At 45.3% G+C, this 21,349-nt stretch overlaps 1 protein-coding gene across 1 annotated transcript in view; it reads left to right on the forward strand.

Annotated features, from left to right (window-relative positions):
- AR (androgen receptor) overlaps positions 1-21,349 on the forward strand; it is a 107,267-nt gene that overhangs the window by 48,130 nt on the left and 37,788 nt on the right. The window contains exon 2 of the mRNA XM_024197317.3: positions 2,048-2,199. Coding sequence (XP_024053085.1) covers positions 2,048-2,199 — 152 coding nt within the window. The remainder of the gene's footprint in view (positions 1-2,047; positions 2,200-21,349) is intronic.

Consider the following 21,349-nt stretch of genomic DNA (forward strand, 5'->3'; position numbering starts at 1 on the left):
TACAAACCCAGGGTTGATTCACCATCCCTGTCTCCTGCTCGCTGGGCTGACAGATGGTGACAATGCTGAGCGAGCAGCATACTCACCCATGGGGCGGGAATGTGCAGTCCCCCTGGATGTTTAATAAGTATCACTGGTGGGCTGGACTGCAAAGAGCTTTCTGGCCAGTTACAACATCTTGAAGGTGGTCCTGCATTCCAAATGGGATAGAGATATTGGGGGGGTGGGGGGGGGGAGGAGAGATATTGTCCTCAGGGTTGCACTGGGGATATGAGAGAGTGCTCCTTTGGAGGAGGAAAGGTTCAGGTGAAATATCTGATTCGGTGGGGGTGGGGAGAGGGGCCCAGCCCCACAGCCTGTTGGACAGTTTTGCATTAGTTGATAGACTTGTTGAAAAGAAGTCCTTCTGCCAGCCTGAGTGTTTTACCAGTCAGCCCAGCACGTCTGCTCATAATCGAGTCCTGCTGTTTCACTGGCAGTTGTAATGGTGGCTGGCTCACCTACAGTTGGAATTCATTCAAAGGGAAGTGCTGTGGCAGGGCTTCCCACTCTGCTGTTTTCTTTATGCAGTTGAGGGCCGCGGGGGCTTGTTTGAGAGGGATTTGAGTGGTGGATTGACAGCTCTGGTGACTGAGGTCCTCTCTCTACCAAGGGGGTACCACACACACGGGGTGCAGCAGCAGCATCATTCACTCTCTCTCCGTGACAGGGATCTTAGCCCTGACAGGTGGAGCCATCTCTAGGTCTAAGAAAGGAGTTCAGTCTTTGGCCTGTCAGCTGAATAGCCAATGGTGGTGATTGTAGCTGAGGTTTTGGGGTGTGTTTTGTGATGCCTGCTAGGAATTAGATTGACTCCACAATGAACTTTGATCACTGCTGATACCAGTGACCTTGTAATGAAATGCTCTATAGCCCATTGCTGGTCACTGAGCTATCCAGTCCCCTCTTGGGCTATGTTTTTGAGACATGACTGAAGAGAGTTATGGAGCCAAATCATTCCATTTAAGGTATCGGTTCAGTGGCATGGATGTTTGCAGCTCTTGGGGTATCAATGGAAACTTCATTATTTCATAAAATATGATTATGATTTATTATTTGCATTGCCTGGTGTGTAGGAGCCCCATTCACAGGACAGGACCCCCCCTTGCCTTACGCACTGTACAAAGACAGAAAACGAAGATGGTCCCTGGCCCAGTTCTAGCTATTAGTCCTTATTGTTACTGCATGGGAGATCACAGGGTTAATGTTTGGATCTGGACTTTGGCTCTGTAGGCCAGTAGATACAGGGAGCACTGCAGAGACTGCACTCTCAAACCTGGTGTGAGGGGAGCAAGTGCCTCCTGTTTTCAGCAGGGACTTCTCCATCTGCACTGGATCAGTGATAGAAGGAGTCCTGTCTGCCCATCCTTAACTGAAAGAAGGTCTATGCAGCCACCACTGGGCCTTCAGAGAGGGATGTGTTGCAAACCTAGCCGGGAGAAAGAGAGAGGAGAGGAGCAGCCTGCAAGAGGCTTGATGGTATTGCAAAAATTAAATTGTTCAGATTAAAAATCAAAGGGCCAAATTAATCCTCAGCGAAACAGCACTGACTTTGATGGATTTGGCCCAAATAGCCAACTGACAATGCAGGGTCTTTGCAGTGCTATACCGCATTTGGGCTTGAGTCCTGAAGCCACAGCTAAGTTGGCAGTACAGTGGCCTGTTCCAAAGAGGCGCCTTATGGATCTAACCCCCGGAAGCCCTCAGCAAGACAGGACTGAGTTATGAGCACTGGGTCTGATGCTGCTCTCACTCATACTATACACTAAGAGTAATCCCCCCGCCAAAGTCAGCAGGGTGACACTAGCGTGAAACTAGCGTGCTGTCAGAGTGGAGCCTCAGCTCTATTGTTTCCCGCCTTCATACGTGTGACCCCTCCTGTTTCTTGAGTCTAGTGTTTTGAAGTGAGCAGTTTCCCAAGCACTGCATGCTGAGCTCACCCACAGCTCACCTAGACTGTGTTTGTTGACTCTCTTTATCTTGCTCCCTTTCTCTTTTATCCCTGAAGGTTGGAGGCTGGCAGGGACCACGTTTTGCCCATTGACTATTACTTTCCACCGCAGAAGACTTGCCTGATTTGCGGCGATGAAGCTTCTGGGTGCCACTACGGAGCTCTCACCTGCGGCAGCTGCAAAGTCTTCTTCAAAAGGGCAGCTGAAGGTAATTCACCTCTGTTCAGATCACACAGAGACATCCGAGAACAAGCCCTCCAGCCCTGACATCTCCTATTTCCCAGGGCAGGGCTGCCTGAGGGCCTTGTACTTCACTCACAAAACACATTCTCTCATGAGAAACAAATGCATTAATTACATAAAATGTCCATGGGCATTAGCAGCATCGTTAAATGTCTGAGGAGGACATTCCTACCTTCTTAGGAAGTTGAGCTTCCCTGATGGCTTTGAGGAGCCTGTGGTGCAGAGGGAAGCAGAGACCTGAGGGATGGGCAGAGAACGCTGAGGGACCCTGAATTCCTTAACACAGAAAAGAAAATTGGTTTCCTTACTGTACCTTTGTCATTCCACATTACAGACCAGTCACAGAAAAAAATACCAATAACCAGAGCCTGGACCAGCCCACCGTCCTTTCTGACACATGCTGCTGGGAGTGGGCTAAGGAGCAGAGTCAGTTAGTTCTCCCTCGCCCATCTGACTTTTACACACTGCCTAGGGGTCACCATATTCCCATCTGCCTATCTGTGGTCTAAAATCCAAATCTCATAATCCAGTATTTTCTCCCTATTCCCTTTCCTGTTTCCTAGTATCCCCTCCATCAATATGTGCACTCATGACTGTCCCATTAACAGTCCCATTAACATCCTGAGAATGATAGTGCTTCCATGGTGCCCGAAACAATAGTTCAGGAACAATGCTCTGTCCTCCTTTGTGCCTTTACCTCTATAACCAGCGCCACTTTCATGTTCTAGGCCTCAATCCAAGAGCCTCCTGGATTAAATATGAACCCAGGTGTTCCCCTGCACTGGTCGAATTTTTACACGGTTGTCCTTTACATTTAAAATGAAAATAAACTAGTCAGGCAGGTTTTTAGGCTGGATGGTAAGAAATGCCAGGGCTTTAAAACTGCAGATCAAAAGCATGCTCTCTTGCCAGCAGTTCAAGGCTGTCTATTGATCAGGCCCATATATTTGGTAACATAAGCTCTCCTGTCAATTACAGAAGAGTTAACTTTGACTTTTGGAGAGCGTTTAACTGCATTGATCATGATTTTTCCTTAATGCTAACATCTATTCAATGCACCAGCTGCTAATGGTAATAAGTCAAATGCTGGTTTTTATAATATTATTGTAACAGGAAGGCATTGCTGCTTATCAGCTAGTAGTGCATAGTATTAGGAGTCAGCACTCTCTGGCTTCTGTCCTTGGCTGCATTCACTGTGTGACTTTGGGCTTTCACTTCTCTGTACCTCAACTTTACCCATTTGTGAAATGGGGATAGTAATTCTTAACAGAGGAAATGATCAACCCATGCTGTGAAATGGAAGCCTACATTGCACTGTCACATCATCTGTCGCACGTGGGCTAATAGGAGCATGAAAAACAACTACCGCTTACGTCGAACTAACTTATGGTGCTCAGAGGTGTGAAAAAGACACCCTTCTGAGCGATGCAAGTTACAGAGACCTATGCACTGTCCACACTGGCGCTATGTCTTGTGGAGGTGGAGTAATTGTGCTGCTGTTGGCTTAGAGCGTCTTCACCAGAAGCGCTACAGCAGCACAGCTACGCCGATGTAGCGCTTCTAGTGTAGGCCTGCCCCAATGTTATAATTATGTGGACTGGGGGAAGAAAGAGCAGTTTAGGTGGTGGATAGTGCTCTGATAGTTCAGTTAATTCTTCACAACACACGGATGGAAACTCATCCCATCTGCCACCCCTAACCCAGCGCCAGTTATACCAACCAGCCCATCACCTTCATCCTCATAGAATAATCACAATGAACAATCTGTGCAATTACAGAGTCTGATTCTCCTCTCACACGGTGCATGTCAGAAATAACTCCATTTACTTCACTGCTGTGAGAGGCCATATCATCTTTCAGTCAAGGATCTCCAAATTCCTGTACTACAGCTGGTCAAATAGTATTTTCACATCGCATATTTGACATTTGGGGGCACAAATTGTGGAATAAATCAGCTTCATATACATTTTTTCACTGCTGCACTAGCTGTCTAGATGGTGAAATGCAGTGGGTCAGATCCTCAGGTGATGTACATTGGCACAGATCTATTGAAGTCAATGGAGCTGTGTTGATTTACACCAGCTAAGGATCTGGTGTAATTTTTCAGATACATCATTCAGAATTTGTCCAATCACCAATTGGTGAATAATTCATTCATTAGGAGAGTTTGAAATCATTTGACAAGCTCTGCTGTCACAAAGCTGGGCGGGTCCCATTTCCCTCTGTGTGACAGAAGGGGAAACTGAAGCATTGGGTGCGTAACCTACTTGCCAATGTCAAACAGTGAGTAATTGCAGAGTGAGGAGTGGGATCTGGAGTCTGTTGATCCCCATTTCGGTATGCCTGGGTATTAGGGCTGCTTGATCCTTTCTGGTTGATTTTGTATTGCTGAGTTGCTTTGTGATAGGTGCCTTTCTAATGGGGTGTGTAACAAAAATGAACAAATCAGTAGTATGATACGTAATAGTTTAACACGGGGTGGCCAACCTGTGGCTCCAGAGCCACATGCGGCTCTTCAGAAGTTAATATGCGGCTTCTTGTGTAGGCACCGGCTCCGGGGCTGGAGCTACAGGCGCCAACTTTCCAATGTGCCGAGGGGTGCTCACTGTTCAACTCCTGGCTCTGCCACTGGCCCAGCCCCCACTACCCCCCTTTCTGCCCCCTCCCCTGAGCCTGCTGTGCCCTCGCTCCTCCCCCCCAGAGCCTCCTGCATGCCACAAAACAGCTGATTGGGAGGTGCAGGGAGGGAGGGGGAGAGGCTGATCGGCGGGGCTGCCGGTGGGTGGGAGGTGCTGAGAGCTAATGGGGGGTTGCTGACATATAACTGTGGCTCTTTGGCAATGTACATTGGTAAATTCTGGCTCCTTCTCAGGCTCAGGTTGGCAACCCCTGGTTTAACATTTCAACGCAACACAGAAGTTTTTTCTTACCATCAGGTATAACTACCATCTGGATATTTTATTTGAATTTTATCTGGATCATTATTTAAAAGAACATTTGAGTAACTCAAGTAAAAGGGAACTAAAATAATCTGTTAATGGATACTGTCCCCATTCAGCATCTTCAGCCATAATGAAAGGTGACTGACCTCGCTTCCTGGAGTGCCTCCCAATCTATTTGTTTCATTCTCGTTCAGATCCAGGGGCTTTCTCAGTTTAACCCCCAGGCATCCTCATAGCAAAACCATCATGCAAGTTCGCACAGTTGGACTTGTTTGCCAGAGTCAGGACTGAAATAGCAGGGGTGTTGTAACTTGGCATTGAGTTACGTTGGCAGAGCTGATTGGGGAACCCAAGACTGGAATAACAGGGGGTGCTGCACGTCAGGAATGAGAAAGCCGACACCCTGGCCTATCTGCGCTATGCTTCATAATATAGAGTGCTGTCATCTCCTTCATGGAGTAAATTCACAGATTCCTTTAAAAAGAGATTTACTGTTGTTCCAAGTTCTGGGCTGTGTGTGGCGTGTCAGCAATATTTTATTGTTTTATTTATAAATTAGGATCATATAACATAAGGTCATAATTCTTCTTGCAACAGGTTCTTTTCTTTCCCTTGACAGAGTAATTAGAATAAAACATGTTTGCCTGATGCACTAAATTGCAAGACAGGGGGGAGGGGAAGGGCAATGGTCTCCAACTGGAAAACCTCGTTGGTATGTTGTTCTATTTTCAGCTACCAAGCAATGTTGTCTCTATGTGTAAAGGGTCAGAGTATAAATGAAAACTTTCTTTTGCTATATCAGATTCTGATCCATTTAGTTTTGCAGGGCAAGGCTTTGTTTGCAGTATCAATAGTGCAGCCAGAATGAAAAGCCTGCTAGCTCTTCCTCTAGAACCCGCCTCTGCTCCCTTTACATCCAGGAGTTAGTAACTGAAACCCCCTTTCCCCTCTCATATGGACACCTTGGGCAAAGTTCTGTGCTGGTATCAATTGGTGCAGCTCCATTGACCTTAATGGAATTTCACCCAATTACACCAGCAGAGAACTTGGCTCCTTAAAATGCTACATTTGAGCCCAGAAAGATATTTATGGTTGTGACACAATCATGAAAATAGGGAGCTTTTTCTCGTTGAGGATCAGAATTGGCAGGTGTTTGCTGCCTCTTTACAAATGGGAAGACATGTGTAGATCCCACATTGGAGAGAATCATGCACCAGTAAGAATGCCTGGTCCATTAACCTGGAGAATGAATGCAGGTCTGGCAGACACAGAGTTAATAGCTTTGATTAGGGTTTTGTTTTTAGCCATCTAGATGAAACACAGATGAAAACTCTTAATGGGGAAGAGAAGAAATTAGAAACCAACTGCAGGTGAAGGCAAATAATCCCTGTTGATTTTGATTGGTCAAACGGAGAGACCGGAGGGCTAGAAAAGCCAAGAGGTGGTTGCACTAACCTAATGCTGGTTGCTTCTGCTATCTAGTTTCTTTGCTATCTTAGACTAGGGCTTCTGCATGGCTTTGTTTACAGATGTTGCAACACTCGCTGCTCTCCCACTTGTGTGCGAGAGGTGGAGATTTTCCAACAAGAAAGTGATTTGAGGGTGTGTTACATAGGAACTAGTGGGAGGCAATTTAGGTCACCTAAATCAAGATTTTTAACCTAGATAATCAGAAGTGAAAGTGTAAGGCAGGAATTCACTGTGCTACTCAGCCCTTGAGACTTTTATACTAAATCACACTATAATGCATTTTATTTAACAAATAATTGAACCAAGAAGGAGAACTTTGTGTTTTGCTTTACCTTGCAGGGCATGGATATAGCCTGAGGTGTCCTTATTTTGGGAAGGGGGTGGTAAATGAGGGTTCTTACCACTTTCTACCCTTGATTCCATATTTGTAACAATTTTCGTACTCCCTTTGGGTAATTTTCCATGGACAATCCCTTTGCTTCTTGCACAGATGTAAACTTGAAATCTGGGATTCCTCACCCTCCAATACATTTTTACTTCTTTAGATTTCTTTAGGCACTTTTTTAGGATTATCTGAAAAGCTCTGGGTAGGTTCCTTTGGTGTACTCTAAAAATACAGACCAACAAAACCAAACACAGCAGTTTTCCTAAACCAGAAAAACACTCCCTTTACCACGGATTCATACCAGCAGCTTGCAGCAAACTCCTCCCTCTCCAAAAGCTAGGGAGAAGAAATGGGTTGTTTAGTGTGCTGTGAAGATCAACACATTCAGGCTATTTGGGGGTGGTGGGTACCTATATGTCTAGATACTTCTTTGGCCCTCATCACAGTATCTGGATAACAATTAGCTGTTGTACATAGCTGCAAAGATTTCAAAACTGTAAACAGGGGTGTTGGGGCAGAAAACTTCATAGAAATACATTGCACTGGGAGAGACAGAAGGGTAAAAGATGTTTTTCCAAAGAATAATAATCAATACCTTGGGACTGTCATTCCTTTATAAAGAGGGCTAGTTGGTTTGTGCGGTACTTTGAGCTTCAAGGAAAGAAGCTCATTCTCCTCTTAATAAAAAACATGACTAACTCTTTCCACCAGGACTTGCAATCTTGACCACAAGATGCTGGAACAGTGGCAAAAAGGCATAAATCTTTCCTCCTCACTAGCCCATCAGCTGTCTGGATTTATAACGTTCTAAGGCACACGTAGGGCCAGGTTAAATACAGGCTGGTTCCAAAACTTGTGTGCACAGATTCTTCAGCCCTGACGTGGGCTTCCTCATTGCAAGCGGGATGGGCTGGAATTAATTTATTTTTTAAATCAAATCTGGCATTTCTTTTGCTCAGAATGTGGTCCCATTCTGCATCCTGAATGGTAAGGAATCCAGACAGGCCAGTTTTTATTTTTTCTCTTTCCTGGTGGAAGGTTATGCTGTAACTGTTCCACCAGGCATGTTCTCTGCTTCCAAAGAAAAAGAATAATCATTCTTGCTTTTAAGCCTTCCGCAATATACAGAGAGGAAAAAAAATCAAGAAACCCTTCCATCTAAGTGACTTTATTATGCTTTCATTTTACGCGACCAGAGCGGATCCAGGCAATGAGTAAGGGCTGCAGATCTTTGGCGTTCACAGCAGCATTCTTGCACCTTGTCAGGGGTAGTGATCAGAATCACTATGTTATTTTAAAAGTCATCTACTCCTGAGAGAAGATTCATGGTCCTGATTGCTCCTTCCCACAGAAAAATCCACAAAGGAGCCAGGGTGTGTGCATATGGAGGGATCTGTCAGGTTCTATTCTATTTGGATCCCTTCCATCTCCTGCTGTGTTCAGCTCCCAAAACCTGCAGATCCCCTGAGATCTCATGAAAGCTTGGGGGCCATCTGGGGCAGTTCTGGGGCCCTCTGCCCCCAATGTTCCCTAGCAGAAGGGCACTGAAGCCACGCTGCCAGGAAGTTCACTGCCTGAAGTTGCCTCTGGATCCTTTCCTCAGAGGACTCTCATGGTGCAGAGGGGGCTCAATGGAAAAGTGAATGCAGCAAGAGACTGAGTTAACTTTTTGGCAGATTCCCTTCAGGGTCAGTGTGTGGCCCTTTTGGCCCCCTCCCCACTGCTGGGATTGGGGTGACAGTGCACTGCAGGCCGCTGACCCCCATTTTTGGACTCAGGCAGTGTGCTCGATCCAGCCTGGCTTGATGATTTTTCCGGCAGGCAAGTAAAATCAGTTTATTTTCCATTACTTTTCTTGGTGCTCCTGTGACATTCTATACCTTGGGGGAGCGTGGTGTAACCCCCATATTCCTCATTTTCATATAATTGTGATCTTATGTATAAAGCATGCCTTTTAAGGTATAGGGGAAAGGTTATGATCTGCTGAAAGTCATTTCTCTATCCATATATGTATGTCATTAATGCATATGAAGTTATGAGAATTGTGTAGTATGGTTGTCACTAAAACATGCTGTAAGTTGGGGGAATCAGTCAGATATTAGCTCCCCAGAGGCAACAGCAAGGAAAGTAACCAACACCCGGGTGGGGTGTCAAACAAACCATCAGTAGTCCAGCCATAGTCCAGCAAGGGAGCTACAATGCAATGACTCACCTGCATGAGGCCATACCTGGGCAGCAGTGACCATGAGATGGTTGAGTTCAGGATCCTCACAAAAGGAAGAAAGGAGAGTAGCAAAATATGGACCCAGGACTTCAGAAAAGCAGACTTTGACTCCCTTAGGGAACTGATGGGCAGGATCCCCTGGGATGCAAATATGAGGGGGGAAAGGAGTCCAGGAAAGCTGGCTGTATTTTAAAGAAGCCTTATTGAGAGCATAGGAACAAACCATCCCAATGTGCAGAAAGTATCAGAGGGGTAGCTCTGTTAGTCTGTATCCACAAAAACAATGAGGAGTCCGGTGGCATCTTAAAGACTAACAGATTTGACTAATCTGTTAGTCTTTAATGTGCCACCGGAGTCCTCGATGTGCAGAAAGAATAGCAAATATGGCAGGCAACCAGCTTGGCTTAACAGTGAAATCTTTGGTGAGCTTAAACTCAAAAAGGAAGCTTATAAGAAGTGGAAACTTTGGTCAGATGACTAGGGAGGAGTATAATAATATTTCTCTGATATGCAGGGGTGTAATCAGGAAGGCCAAAACACAACTGGAGTTGCAGCTAGCAAGGGATGTGAAGGGTAACAAGAAGGGTTTCTACAGGTATGTTAGCAACAAGAAAAAGGTCAGGGAAAGTGTGGGACCCTTAATGAATGGGGGAGGCAACCTAGTGACAGATCTGGAAAAAGCTGAAGTACTTGATGCTTTTTTTCCTTCGGACTTCACAGACAAGGTTAGCTCCTACACTGCTGCCCTGGGCAGCACAGTATGGGGAGGAGGTGAGCAGCCCTCAGTGGTGAAAGAACAGGTTAAGGGCTATTTAAAAAAGCTGGACATGCACAAGTCCACGGGTCCAGATCTAATGCATCCAAGGGTGTTGAGGGAATTGACTGATGTGATTGCAGAGCCATTGGCCATTATCTGTGAAAACTTGTGGCGATCGGGGGAGGTCCCGGACGATTGGAAAAAGGCAAATATAGTGCCCATATTTAAAAAAAGGGAAGGAGAACCCGGGGAACTACAGAATGGTCAGCCTCAACTCAGTCCCTGGAAAAATCATGGAGCAGGTCCTCAAGGAAACCATTTTGAAGCACTTGGAGGAGAGGAAGTTGATCAGGAACAGTCAACATGGATTCACCAAGGGCAAGTCATGCCTGACCAACCTGATTGCCTTCTATGATGAGATAACTGGTTCTGTGGATATGGGGAAAGCGGTGGACATGATATATCTTGACTTTAGCAAAGTTTTTGATACGGGTCTCCCACAGTATTCTTGCCAGCAAGTTAAAGTAGTATGGATTGGATGAGTGGACTATAAGGTGGATAGAAAGCTAGCTAGATTGTCGGGCTCCATGGGTAGTGATCAACAGCTCGATGTCTAGTTGGCAGCCAGTATCAAGGGAAGTGCCCCAGGGGTGGGTCCTGGGGCTGGTTTTGTTCAACATCTTTATTAATGATCTAGACGATGGGATAGATTGCACTCTCAGCAAGTTCACAGATGACACTAAGCTGCGGGGAGAGGTAGATATGCTGGAGGGTAGGGATAGGGTCCAGAGTGATCTAGACAAATTGGAGGATTGGGCCAAAGGAAATCTGATGAGGTTCAACAAGGACAAGTGCAGAGTCCTGCACTTAGGACGGAAGAATCCCATGCACCGCTACAGGCTGGGGACCAACTGGCTAAGCAGCAGTTCTGCAGAAAAGGACCTGGGGATTACAGTGGACGAGAAGCTGGATATGAGTCAGCAGTGTGCCCTTGTTGCCAAGAAGGCTAATGGCATATTGGGCTGCATTAGTAGGAGCATTGCCAGCAGATCGAGGGAAGTGATTATTCCCCTCTATTCGGCACTGGTGTGGCCACCTCTGGAGTATTGTGTCAAGTTTTGGGCTCCCCACTACAGAAAGGATGTGGACAAATTGGAGAGAGTCCAGCGGAGGGCAACGAAAATGTTCAGGGGGCTGGGGCACATGACTTACGAGGAGAGACTGAGGGAACAGGGCTTGTTTAGTCTGCAGAAGAGAAGAGTGGGGGGGGGGGATTTGATAGCAGCCTTCAGCTACCTGAAGGGGTTCCAAAGAGGATGGAGCTCATCTGTTCTCAGTGGTGGCAGATGACAGAACAAGGAGCAATGATCTCAAGTTGCAATGGGGGAGGTCTAGTTTGGATATTAGGAAAAACAATTTCACTAGGAGGGTGGTGAAGCACTGGAATGGGTTACTAGGGAGGTGGTGGAATCTCCATCCTTAGAGGTTTTTAAGGCCTGGCTTGATAAAGCCCTGGCTGGGATGATTTAATTGGTGTTGGTCCTGCTTTGAGCAGGGGGTTGGACTAGATGACCTCCTGAGGGTCTCTTCCAACCCTAATCTTCTATGATTCAATGAACCTTGCTTAGAGAGACTCAGTAATGCCCTCCAGACATGCCTGGACTTGTGCTCCCCAAACACATAGACTGAGAGTATAAAACAGATAGAGTGGACACATACTGGGCCCTTCTCCTGCCCCCACCTATGCTGCAAGCAACCAAGACACTGAGAAGAAGACAAGACTCCAACACAGGAGATTGGCCTGGTTTAAGGAACAAACCTGTATATTAAGGATTGCAATATTCTGTGGAGTGAGAAAAACTGCTTAATTTAGTTGCTGCCCAGTCTAATAGGGTTGAGAGTTTAGACTGCGTGCTTATATTTTATTTTATTTTGGTAACCACTCTGTGTTACTTATAATCATTTAACATATTTCTTTATAGTTAATAAATCTGTTTGTTTATTCTACCTGAAGCAGTGCTTTTGGTTTGAAGTGAGACAGAGTCTCCCCTTGGGATAACAAGCCTGGTGCATATCAATTTCTTTGTTAAATTGACGAACTCATATAAGTTTGCAACGTCCAGCGGGCATAACTGGACACTGCAAGGTGGAGGTTCCTAGGGCTGTGTCTGGGACCGGAGATATTGGCTAGTGTCATTCAGTTGCAAGTAGCTGGGAGCAGCTTACATGCCAGAGGCTGTGCGTGAACAGCCCAGGAGTGGGGGTTCTCACAGCAGAGCAGGGTAAGGCTGGCTCCCAGAGTCAGGGATTGGGGTGACCTAGCAGATCACCGGTCCAGATAACACCAGAGGGGAACGTCACAGCTCCTCATTCCCATCCTAGAGCAGGAGCCGTGACATCACTGTCATGATGGGACCTATCAAGGCTGCCATCTCACTGTGCAGATCACATACCACTACCCATGAATAAAAAAAGGGACTAAAGTTTCCTGACTCCCTTTCCTAGGGTACATCAGAGAACACATTCTTTCTTTGCTCTACATCCTGAGCTGCCATTTGCCAGGAAAAAAAATATTTGGGCTAGATTGCTGGTTGCTGCCAAAATAGATAATAATTTGAAATAAAAAACATTCAAGACCTGTCCCTGTGGTTTAAAATTCCACTCCCCTGTGTTGGGTGATCAGATGGTTGACTGAAGAACCTGCAAAAGATCCCTTCACAGAATATCAAAACAAATTCATCTGCCCACTCTTCCAGTTGGTTTCTCTTGTTCAGTTTTCCACAGTTGGACTTCTTTAGCAGTCTCAGGGTTGAAATGACAGGGTGGCTTAATTGTGAGTGAAGATGCGTTGACGGAGTCCTGGAGATCCCAGGATTGGAATATTTGAGGGTGTTGGTGGTCATGAATGAAGTGCCGTGGCAGAGCTGTACAGGGAGCTCAGGACTGAAATAACAGCGGTTGCTACAGGTGCGGTCAATTGAGCTGCATAGGAGAAGTTTGCACACTGGCTTGTCTGCATTAGTCTGTATCATTCAGTATTGCTGTCCCCTTTTTGCTGCAGTCCTTACTCAGGTAGGGCACCCACTGACTGCTATGTAGATACGGTAGGATCAGACATTACGTCATCTGAAGTTTGAAGCAGTCATTTTGATTTGAAGAAACCTAGTGAACTAAAACATTATATGGTTTTTTACTATAAAAATGTAAAATGATTAAAGTGTTCCTGTTCACTGAACTTGAGCTTCTTTAAAAAACAGCCTATTAAACTTAAACGATTCCATAGTTATTTGTATTTATAGCTTGTCATGCAGGTTTTCTTGGCTTCCTCTGCCCCTCTAATAATTCTTTGTCCTCCCACACAGTGCTCTTCACTTGCATGTAGCACGATTAGAACTCCAGTGTCTGGAGCCACTTTATCATTTGCATGGCAGGCGGTGACACTGGGTAACATTTAATAGAATCATAGGACTGGAAGGGACCTCGAGAGGTCATCTAGTCCAGTCCCCTGCACTCATGGCAGGACTAAGTATTATCTAGACCATCCCTGAGAGGTGTTTGTCTAACCTGCTCTTAAAAATCTCCAATGATGGAGATTCCACAACCTCCCTAGGCAATTTATTACAGTGCTTAACCACCCATCTGCATTTGAGGTGGAACATTCTTGGGTTCCCTGATAGTTCCCCTTTTGTTTTCCCAACATCCAAGCTCTCACGTTGAGTTAAGCTCTCCTTCTAGCTCCAGCAGGCTGTTGCAAAATTTGTCTCAACCGAGCAGAACCATAGTGGCCAGGGCTAACTCGGGGGTTATGTGCCCCCATGCTGGGGACAGGGTTGATTGAAAGATGTTCCTTCATTTCCGTCAGTTGCATTAAAATTGTGCCTCATGCACACATGGCAGTTATCAAAGTCACTCTGCAAGAATAATCAACTACCAATGACAGATTACTGGATCCTGAAAGCTAATTTGTTGTGTCTTGCTGATGACTTTCCAATGGGAGTAATAGGTTAGGAACACAGAAGCATAGGAATTGCCAGACTGGATCAGACCAGTTGTCTCATCTAGTGCAATATCTTATCTCTAACAATGGTCAATACCGGATCTTTCAGAGGAAAGTGTGAGAAACCCTGTAGCAGGCAGTTATATGATAACTGATCCCCAGGGAAAGTTTCCTCCTGGTAATTAGAGATTGGTATATGCCCTGAAGGATGAGGATTTATATTCCTTACAAAATTGATTGAATGTTTTTTAGCATTTTACTATCATAAACACTATTCCAGATGTACTTACAGATTGCTTTGCTTCTGGAGGAAGCTGCTGCATCAGGCACAGCAATAAATGGTGATTGACAGGCTTTTAGTTGAATAATTTCTGCTGCTTGCATGGCTAGCCAGTTGACATTAATCTTTGTTCTCAGATGAGACTGAAGAATTGTTCTCCCTCTTTGCCCTTCACTTTGTAATCTCAGCTAATGAGCCAAGAGGAATCCAGTGACAGTGACAATTATATTATCGTTCTCTCTGTGCCATGCTAAAGAGATACGGAGGAAACCCACTAGAAAGAGATGGTGTCTCACTAGCACCTACGGGGGAGGCCCTGAGTTGTCATCCCCCTTGCTGACAGCAGAGAGGGCCAGAGTGACATTCTGCATTGCACAAGAGGATGTCTGTTAGGAAAAGAGGGGTTGGAATCGTCTAGCGTCCTTATTGCTCAATTTACCTGAACAGTCATAAGTGCCTTATAAGAGTTGTCATCTTCTGATCATTTCTTACCTATACGTAATACCCAACTGTGTGGATCAGTTTCTTTTCCAAAGTCTACATTTAAGAGCACTATCTATTGGCATTGTATCATTGCAGAAGGGACTGGAATCACAAGACAGTACAGGCTTTTATGTCAGGGGGCTAAATGGAAAAATAGTCGTTCGAGTGCATTACTGCATCAGAAATGCAGGGATATGTGGTACCACAGAGGAGTGTTACTCTAATAAATTATGAAATAGCATTTAGCAGAGGATACGGAAACCCTCAATTCTCCGACAGAGAGGAAAGGTGGTCTTGTGAAGTCACTGAGCTGTGACTCAGGAAACCTGGGTTAAAATCCTAGACTTTCTGTGTAACCTTGGGCAAGTCATTTAATCCCTCTGTACCTCAGTTCTCTACTGTAAAACTGTGATGATAATACTTCTTCCTCCTCTCCCCCACCCCCCACCCCCCGTTTTGTCTCTTTTGGTTGTTTAGAGTTCTTCAGGGAAGGGACTGTCTCTTACTATATGCACAGACAGCACTTAGCACTGTGGGACCTGATCTGGGTTGGAACCTCAAGGCATTACTTTAATACAAACAATAAACAATAGTTAACAGGTACTTATCACATGTATAATAGCAACAATAATTAACTCTTTGACGTCCTCTAGTGCTTTCAAGCCAAAGATCTCAGAACACTTTACAAACATTCATTTAATGTCCGTAACTCCCCTAAATTGGGAAAAATCATTGTCTACGTTTTACAGAGGGAGAGACTGAGACACAGAGAGAAGGAGAGACTTGCCCAAGACCATATACGGGATTATTGCCAGAAATTGGAAGTCAATATTGTGGTCTTATTACTTATGTTACCTATAAAATCCAACCTCAGGAAAGGGGTAAAGTATAGACTATAGATGGTGTGTGTATACTCTGTTGAAACCTCACTTGGGCACCATATGCCTTCGTCAGGGTTCCTTCCCCACTCTGAACTCTAGGGTACAGAAGTGGGGACCCGCATGAAAGCCCCCTAAGCTTATTTCTACCATCTTAGGTTAAAACCTGGTACGCTGCCACCACCAAGTGATTTAACAAGAAACAGGGAAAGGACCACTTGGAGTTCCTCTTCCCCCAAAATATCCCCCCAAGCCCTTACACTCCCTTTCCTGGGGAGGCTTGGGAATAATATCCTAACCAATTGGTTACAAAGTGATCAAAGACCCAAACCCCTGAGTCTTTGGACAATGGAAAAATCAGTCAGGTTCTTAAAAGAAGGATTTTATTAAAAAGAAAAGGTAAAAATCATCTCTGTAAAATCAGGATGGACAATAACTTTACAGGGTAATCAGATTCAAAGAGCCAGAGGAACCCCCTCGAGCCTTAGTTTCAAAGTTACAGCAAAACAGGGATACCTCCCTCTAGCAAAGGGAACATTCACAAGTTGAGAAAAACAAAGATAAACTAATACACCTTGCCTGGCTATTACTTACAAGTTTGAAATATGAGAGACTTGTTCAGAAAGATTTGGAGAGCATGGATTAATGTCCGGTCCCTCTTAGTCCCACCAAAACAAAGAGCACAAACAAAAGCTTCTCCCCCCCCCCCGATTTGAAAGTATCTTGTCCCCTTGTTGATCCTTTGGGTCAGGTGTCAGCCAGGTTACCTGAGCTTCTTAACCCTTTACAGGTAAAAGGATTTTATAGTATTGTATACAGGAGGGTTGTTACCCTTCCCTTTATAGTTAGGACAGCCTTAATGTTAGCATACATGCTGTCTGGTGCAGTGTCTTCCTGTTTAATATCAAATTTCTTTTAGAATCCCTTATTCTAGGACCTGTGCGAGCGTGTAACATGTTAAATGGCTATTACTGTGGGAATAACAAAAAATGGTGGGTGCTCCCTCTGCAGACATAGCTATTAAATGAAAAACCTTGTTGCTAGGTCTTTAGTAACACCCTTGGTGAAGCCATTGCACCACTAAGAAGGTAAACAATTAGTTCCATAAATTCCATGACTTAGAAATAGGAGATAAATTGTCATTTGCTAAATGGAAAAAAGACAAAGCCATTCCAGAATGAAACCCTAGCTTCAAGTTTTTGAGATGTTTTACAAACAATGGAAAATAGGAAAAAAGAACAGTAAAAACTAAGCTATTTACAGTTTCTTTTGTGGTTTATTTTTTTGTTATTTTTTAGTTGGCTGCAAATTTGTCAGTTTTTCTGAAACAGGGAAGGGAATGAATCACACTGAAATGAGTTAGAAATAATGCAGAAAAAGGCACATCAATCTGCGAGATCCTTTTTGTATTAAAACCGCTCTTCATTATTTCCTGTGCTTTTTCATTCAAGGATATACTACCGTCCCCACATATAAGATCAGAATATCCAGAGATTCATGTCTAAGTCATCAATTATTGTACTTCTGTTCTCATCACTACTTGCGGGGGTGGGAAAACACAAGTGCTGTTAGGACATTAGTAGTACACACACAGGAGAGTCCCCAGGTTGGCATCCATCTCTATAAGATCCACAAGTAAATACATAATATCTCAGTTATGGCCATCCTCCATCCAGCCAAGGAGGACTGGACTGTAGTCAGTTCAGCCAAGTTTGCTTTTAACTAGACTGAGACGATGACATGAAACATAGTCTCTCTCCCACTGTCTGAGCTCACAGTATGAGCAATAATCTTAGCTCCTGGCACTCCCAGGTGTGAGAATTCTAGGCTGCCCTAGTAATTTAAAAAAAAAGGTCAGAAGTCCAAAATGACACAGGCAGCTTATTCTCCCAGTGAAAAAGTAAAAGACAGGTGTGTGAACAATTATCCCTATTATTTGTTTAGTGGTAAAGAAACCACAGCTCCATTATGACACACATATAACAAAAAGACAGCCACAGGGAGTTTTACAATCCAAGTAAAAAAGGGAGAGCCTTCTCTGAACTGAACCCAGCTGTCACAGTGAAAGCACTAGCTCCTGACCACTAGATCAACAATTGACTTGAGATTCAGAGCCCAGGGGTCCACTTAAACCCAGTGGCAGGAAGGCATACTCTAGTAGAAGTGCATTTTAAAATGTGCACAGTTGTATATAATTATATAGCTAGATGAGAGACTGAGCGCTCCCAACTCTAGGTGGGAGAAGATTATTCAGTCTCCGAGACCCTTTCATGTTTTGGCCTTTCTACGGTGTGCGCCAACAAAGAGTGACCATTAGTGACAGCTGGTGATGTTAATATATTTTGAAGTGAACCTGTTCCCCTAAGGGACTGGGTTGATACCACTGATTCATTTCAAGTAGACCGCTGAAACATCATCAGACTGCAGGTGGCCTGGGGGTAGAAAGCTCTGTATTCCGCTTCCAGTCCCCTGAGCCCTCCTACCGTCCCCAGTGGTATTACCTCACACATACACGCACAGCCCCACCGATGCTATGTGAGGAAAGCAAGAGCACTTGTAACAGAAAAAACTGCCTCGGATGCTATTCATGTGTTTGGATTAAAGGGGTTAGTGCTGTGGTGGTGTCTGGTTAGCCTCAGAAAGTCCTGAGAGTGATATATTTGACCCTGGAATGTCCTTGTATGTCTTGAGCAGTTATCTTGTTGCATTTCTTTGCTAATGTCCCTCTTGGGAGTGGCACTTGGCTTTTCTAAGGTTTTGAGCTGTTATTTTAGCAAAGACACTGTAGTTTAGACTAGGGAAATGAGATAGGGAAGGAGCAGGAGCCAAACCGTGAAGAGGTGGAGCCAGATAGTGCTTTAGTTGGAGCTGCCCTCAGACGACTCCTGCAAGGGGCATCCCGGTTTGTGAGACGCCTTTGGCAAACGCAGGTAGGAAGTTCTGAGTTGGCCCTGAATATCTGTCATGTGGTTCCTGCCGCTCCCAGTTCCACCTTTCTTTCTGCCTACGGTAATATTGGTGAGTTCCAGGGGGGGTCCTGTGTGCCCCGCTTCACCATGGGAAAGGAATTGTACAATTGAAAATGAATGTGGCAGGGAAGAGAGTAAGATGTCCACATGGGCTGTTCTGTTACTCCCCACATCAATGCCTTGGGAAGCAAAGCTTCCATTCTTGTTTGATTCACACTTACAAGCAGGTCCAGCAGAGAAAGCATGGACTCAGTGCCTGGTGCCCTTATCTCTCACACATACATATAATGCTAACTAACCCATTTTCTACTGAGGCTGTATATTATCCAGCCTTAGTGAATTGCTAGTAAGGGGTTGGTATTGGAGTTCTGTGGGATTTTGCATGGTCTCTGCTTCTGTGGGGTTTTTTTAGATGTTCTTAAAGCTGATTGATGGGCAAGAGAGAGAGAAGTGGGGGGAATGAGAGGGGGAGCTGATGAAAGTTTGGTGTTAAAAGGATTGAGTGAAATATCACATGCTGTAGTAATGCACTCCAGCCTCATTATGTTTCCATTCTTGGCACCCAAGCACATGGGGTGTTATAACCAGGTGCTAATAAGGGCAGCTACAAGGAGCTTAACTGTATGGTAGTTTTCAGCCCTGCGCTATAGCCTCATGCCAGGCATCATGAGAGAGATGATTATTATTATAACAGAAAGCCTCATCATGACTCTTACGTGATACCTTGATTACAGGTTGTTGGTGTGATTTTGCTGATGGAGGTCAACAATGTCAGACAAAGAGCACAGTTTTATAATGTTAGGAGGAGGCTCAGGAGGTGGGAAGAAGACTGAGAATTCTTAGTGTGAGCTCAGCAGTCACCTAGGCCACAGCAGGCAAGTAATTGACTGCAAGGTGCTCTTGGAATTTGGAGGTTGCTGATGAAACCAAAGGTGTCGCAACCTGCTGTGTGACACCCCCACACCCATGCACTAACAAATTAGCCAGGCCATTTGGGGGCTTTTCAGTGAAGGAATACCAATATACTGAAGTGGTTTTTTTTTTCATTCAGTGCAACGAAAGCAGGGCCGTCCTTACCCATACGCAAAATACGCCAAATTTCCTGGAGTCTTGTGCAGCTGTGTGCTGCTCCAGCCCCTGCTCCGTCTCCTCCCTAGGACCCCCGCCCCTGCTCCACCCCGACCCGGCTCTTCCCGCCCTAGCCCCGCCCCCCCTCCACTGAGGACTCCAGTAGGTAAGCAGAGCGACCCGGACCCAGCCTGCTTCGCTCCCCTGGCTCCCAGCTGCTCCCAGCTGTGCTGCCGGCGAGTGCTGCGGGGCGGTTCCCCTCTCCCCCCAAGCCTGGGAGCCAGGAGAGCCGAGCGGGCTGGGGCCGGGTCACTCCACTTCCCGCAGGAAGTGGCCAGCCCCTGTCCCCCCCTGGGGCCAGCCCCCTCCCCCACGTAGGCCTGGGGCGGGGCCCCACACAGCCCCCCCGCAGCGGGGCTGCATAGGGCACCAAAATAGCTAAGGACGGCCCTGAACGAATATGAATCCTTTGATAAAGCTGTTAGGTTAGACTTACGCTTAGATGGATCAAAAGGTTGGCTCCTTGAGCAGTATTGAAAGCCGAAGTTTGTGGGATTTCAGGGAAAACCACTATAGGTAGAATTTGGACAGGTACAATTTTCCATGACTCCACAACATCAGGTTACATTGGGTGTATGGCTTCTTCCTTTGTTGAGGCTAATCTGGGTTTGGGTGCTCAGAGTCTGAAGTGCATTGGGTAAATCTTGATCTACTAAATGTGTCCAGACTTGACAAGAAAGCAAAATATGAAGCAACAGATAATACGTTGCAACTGAGGGAAAGTTAATTCTCGGTGTGTCTTGAGATTGAGACATCAAGGATGATAAGGTAGAAGCAGGTTAAATATTACCATTTACAACTACTTTCCTTCCCTCTGAATTCGAAGAATAGTGCTTTTAAGATGCTAGCTATAAATGACAATAAATAATGGCCTCTCAGCTCTCTGCAGGTGTTCATAAACTCACTGCTTCACAGGAAATCCCACATTAAGCAAGGCCAGTTAGAAGATGGGTTCAGTTAAAAATACTGCATTGTGCTGCAAATGCTGCACAAACAACATATTCAGCCCCTAGGGATGTGGGAGAACTTTGCATCACTGAGCAGTTACTTTCCTGACATGTTGCCCACAGAATCCACCCCTCAGTCTCAAGATTAGTAGCTATAGGTCATTGTCTGAAGGGCAGGTTAAACTAAGTGGGTGGAATAAATCATTTCTAATATAAAATGTACTGTAAGCAGAAGGATAAATATGTAGGGACAGGCAGTGCCTTATTCCACAATCCATAGAATAGAGACATGCATTTATATCAAAGGAATTATACTGACTTTAAGGGATATGACTTGAATATCATAATGCTCCAGTGAGAACGCAGAATGTTGGAGCTGTGGGAATGAAAAGGTATATGACACTATATGGTATAGATACCACAAAGTACCAGAGGAGTGAGAACAAGCTGTTTGAGTGTGGGGCAGTTTGCTTGCACTGAGTCTCTCTTGCTTGTTGGTAGTTAGTATCTTTGTAGTCCTACAGTGTGTTTCCTATCGCCTGTTTCACATACCTTTCGAGACAGGCCATTTTACTAAGGCCTTGGCTACACTGGCGCTGTACAGCGCTGCAGCTTGCTGCGCTCAGAGGTGTGAAAACGTCCCCCCCCCCCCCCC

Source organism: Terrapene carolina, unplaced genomic scaffold (assembly GCF_002925995.2).
Source record: "Terrapene carolina triunguis isolate 2854851 unplaced genomic scaffold, T_m_triunguis-2.0 Scaffold131, whole genome shotgun sequence".
In the NCBI taxonomy this organism is placed as follows: Eukaryota; Metazoa; Chordata; order Testudines; family Emydidae; genus Terrapene; species Terrapene triunguis.